The following is a 2,712-nucleotide window of genomic DNA, read 5'->3' on the forward strand; positions in this document are numbered from 1 at the left end:
AAGTACGGTATTCTTGTGAAATTAATAAAAAAAGGTGGCACAACTGTGGCGAAATGGCACTGCTATTCCCATACATCTATTGTTGTGTCATTCCATCGTTGTTGATGCATCTTATGGGGGTGATATGTCAGCTTCTAGTTGTTGAATCCGTCCGCATTACCGACACGTCCAAAACAGCATGGAAAAGCGTTATAGTTGCTTCCCCAAATTCCTACAACAGACTTTGCAACGCTAGTAACCTCGGCTGAAATTCAACCCGGCATGACGTACGTCCTGCAAGTATCAACAACAGATGAAATTAACACAATAACTTTTTCCATCAAATCGGATAATGCCACAGCTCGTCATAACAGGGATAATCATGAAAATTGGAAGAGGGTGCTGGAAACTGCCCTGCCTGTCACAAACCTTTTCTCGGCAAGAGATTGGTACAATTCAATGAAAACAGGATGCTATATGCTGCTGGACATGCTAGGCATTATTTGGAGGGGATTTTCCTGTTATAAGGAAAGTGAAGTTTGACATCGTTGTTGTGACTATGCTGCTACTACCTTGAATAACCTACAGGAAGCAAAATCGATTACTATGATAATGGATCGCCTCATATTTGACTTCTCATATAGTCCTACTGTTGTTACAAGTTGAGCTGTCTGATTTCTATGCCGTCTCTTCTTCAACAACTCACTAATAATTTGGAGTCGGATTCGCACCATTTTCTACATATAAGACAGATAAACATAATTGATAGATTAGTGAGACTCATGAGGGATAGAGAATGGAAAATGGGAAAATAAAGTGAATATGGATTTGATAATTCATTGTCTTCAAGTTGGGTTTCTATGTACACTTTCTATTATTTTTCCATTTTTGGACAAAGACAAAAAAATAATAAGTGGAAAATTTTTGGAGACTTACAGTGAAAGCCGGATGGTGCTGTTACATTTACAAGGTTTGCTGAGAAGCATCACCGTTTTGCGAATGCTTTCATTCGACAGAGTCCTGCAAAGCACAATAAGAAAATTCAAAACCATGTTACATTTTTGTTTAAAACCATGCTTTAAGTGATTAGGCAAGACAAGCTTGGAAGTTTCCATTACCAGAAAGTAATCAATCTCTATTCAATTCAAATTGCAATGGCTCGTACTAAGCAAACAGCACGCAAATCCACCGGAGGCAAAGCACCAAGGAAGCAGTTAGCAACAAAAGCTGCTCGGAAATCATCACCGGCAACTGGAGGAGTGAAGAAGCCACACAGATTCAGGCCAGGAACTGTTGCTCTTAGAGAAATCAGGAAGTACCAGAAGAGCACTGAGCTTCTTATAAGGAAGCTTCCATTCCAGCGGCTAGTGAGGGAAATCACTCAGGATTTCAAAACTGATCTCCGATTCCAAAGCAGCGCTGTTTTTGCTCTACAAGAAGCTGCTGAAGCTTACCTTGTTGGTTTGTTCGAAGCAACACAAACCTCAGGGGAAAAGATGCATCAGAACAGTCGAAAGTTGAAGCTTCAACCATTGATTTTTCTAATATCAAACCAGGGCTCGCTGCAGATGTGAAATTCGGAGGATGCGGTGCGTACCCAAATCTGCCTTGGGTATCAACCACAAACTCAAACAGGAGAACAATATCAGGTGTTACTTACAGAATTCCCAACTTGACAAACCTGCAGTGGAAAGAAATGAAGAAGAATGAAGTTTGTAAGAAGAGAAAGACCAAGGTAGCTTCAGAAGACAATGCCTACTTACAAGTTTTGACAATCAAAGAGAATCCTCAGACGGAGTTGGCTAAAGATTCTTCAACATCAACAGCAACAACCAACAATCCACAGCAACAAGTCCAAACAAAACCAGTACGCAATTGAACCCAAACGTCAATAACAGACTATTGAACCTAAACCGAAACTGCCTTTGAATCTTCAATATTTTTTTCACTGCAGTAACACAAAGCAATTGGCAAGTCAGTTAAAATTTCAAAAATCCCAAATTGGCATTCAGACAAAAAATGAAGAAGAAAGCACGAGTTCAGGATACCATTTTCGAATTTAGCATCAAAGAGACCAATTCGATTCTGAGTACATCCAAAGTAGTTTGCAGAGATACTCTTTTGAACTCCATACCAAACTGAAAACCCTAAGCTGCAGAGATAAATAGGAGAGGCGAATCAGTGTGAGGGGGACGGAAAACCTAGGAGGCGAACAAAATTCCACCAAGAACCCTAATCCCCAAATCAGAAAACAGACCTGATTTGAAGAGGCGAAGGAGGAGGATTTAAGCATCATCCGAGCCGTCGTCACCGCCGAATGTGAGATTTTCACTCGACTCTCTTTTGAAACCGTAGATTCGTGTATTTCTTGGGTGGAGGTGAGCGATTGTGAGAGAGACGCGAGGTTGAGAGCGAAGGAGAGATGCGTTTGAGCGGCTGTGAGAGAGGGTTTGTTAGCGAGCGATTGTGAGAGAGCAAGAGGGACACGATTGAGAGAGATGAGAGTTATCTTAAAAAAATTCTATTAAATCACTGTTGTACATCGTGTGAAGAGAAAGAGAAGAGTGTTTATTTGTTTTTATTTTTTATCCATGCCATATATCACTTAGAGTCTGGTGAGTTTAAAATTTGAATTTAAGATTAGTAAAAGTTCCTTTTTTAACATGTTACAGAGAGCATCCGTCCGCTCTCATGTACGTACAACATGCTTTTTTTTCTTTTTTTTTAATAATC

The 2,712-nt window shown here is 40.1% G+C and overlaps 1 protein-coding gene across 1 annotated transcript; it reads left to right on the plus strand.

The window, feature by feature from the left end:
• Positions 1-1,110: 1,110 nt before the first annotated feature.
• On the plus strand, positions 1,111-1,622 carry LOC127074058 (histone H3.2). The gene has a single exon (XM_051015324.1). The coding sequence runs from the start codon at positions 1,134-1,136 to the stop codon at positions 1,551-1,553; it is 420 nt and encodes a 139-aa protein (XP_050871281.1). The 5' UTR covers positions 1,111-1,133; the 3' UTR covers positions 1,554-1,622.
• The last annotated feature ends 1,090 nt before the right edge of the window (positions 1,623-2,712 follow it).

This window comes from Lathyrus oleraceus, chromosome 4, assembly GCF_024323335.1.
Source record: "Lathyrus oleraceus cultivar Zhongwan6 chromosome 4, CAAS_Psat_ZW6_1.0, whole genome shotgun sequence".
NCBI lineage: Eukaryota > Viridiplantae > Streptophyta > Magnoliopsida > Fabales > Fabaceae > Lathyrus > Lathyrus oleraceus.

Excerpts from the sequence above, each read along its gene's own strand:
- LOC127074058 (XM_051015324.1), top strand. The coding sequence starts at position 1,134 with ATGGCTCGTACTAAGCAAACAGCACGCAAATCCACCGGAGGCAAAGCA.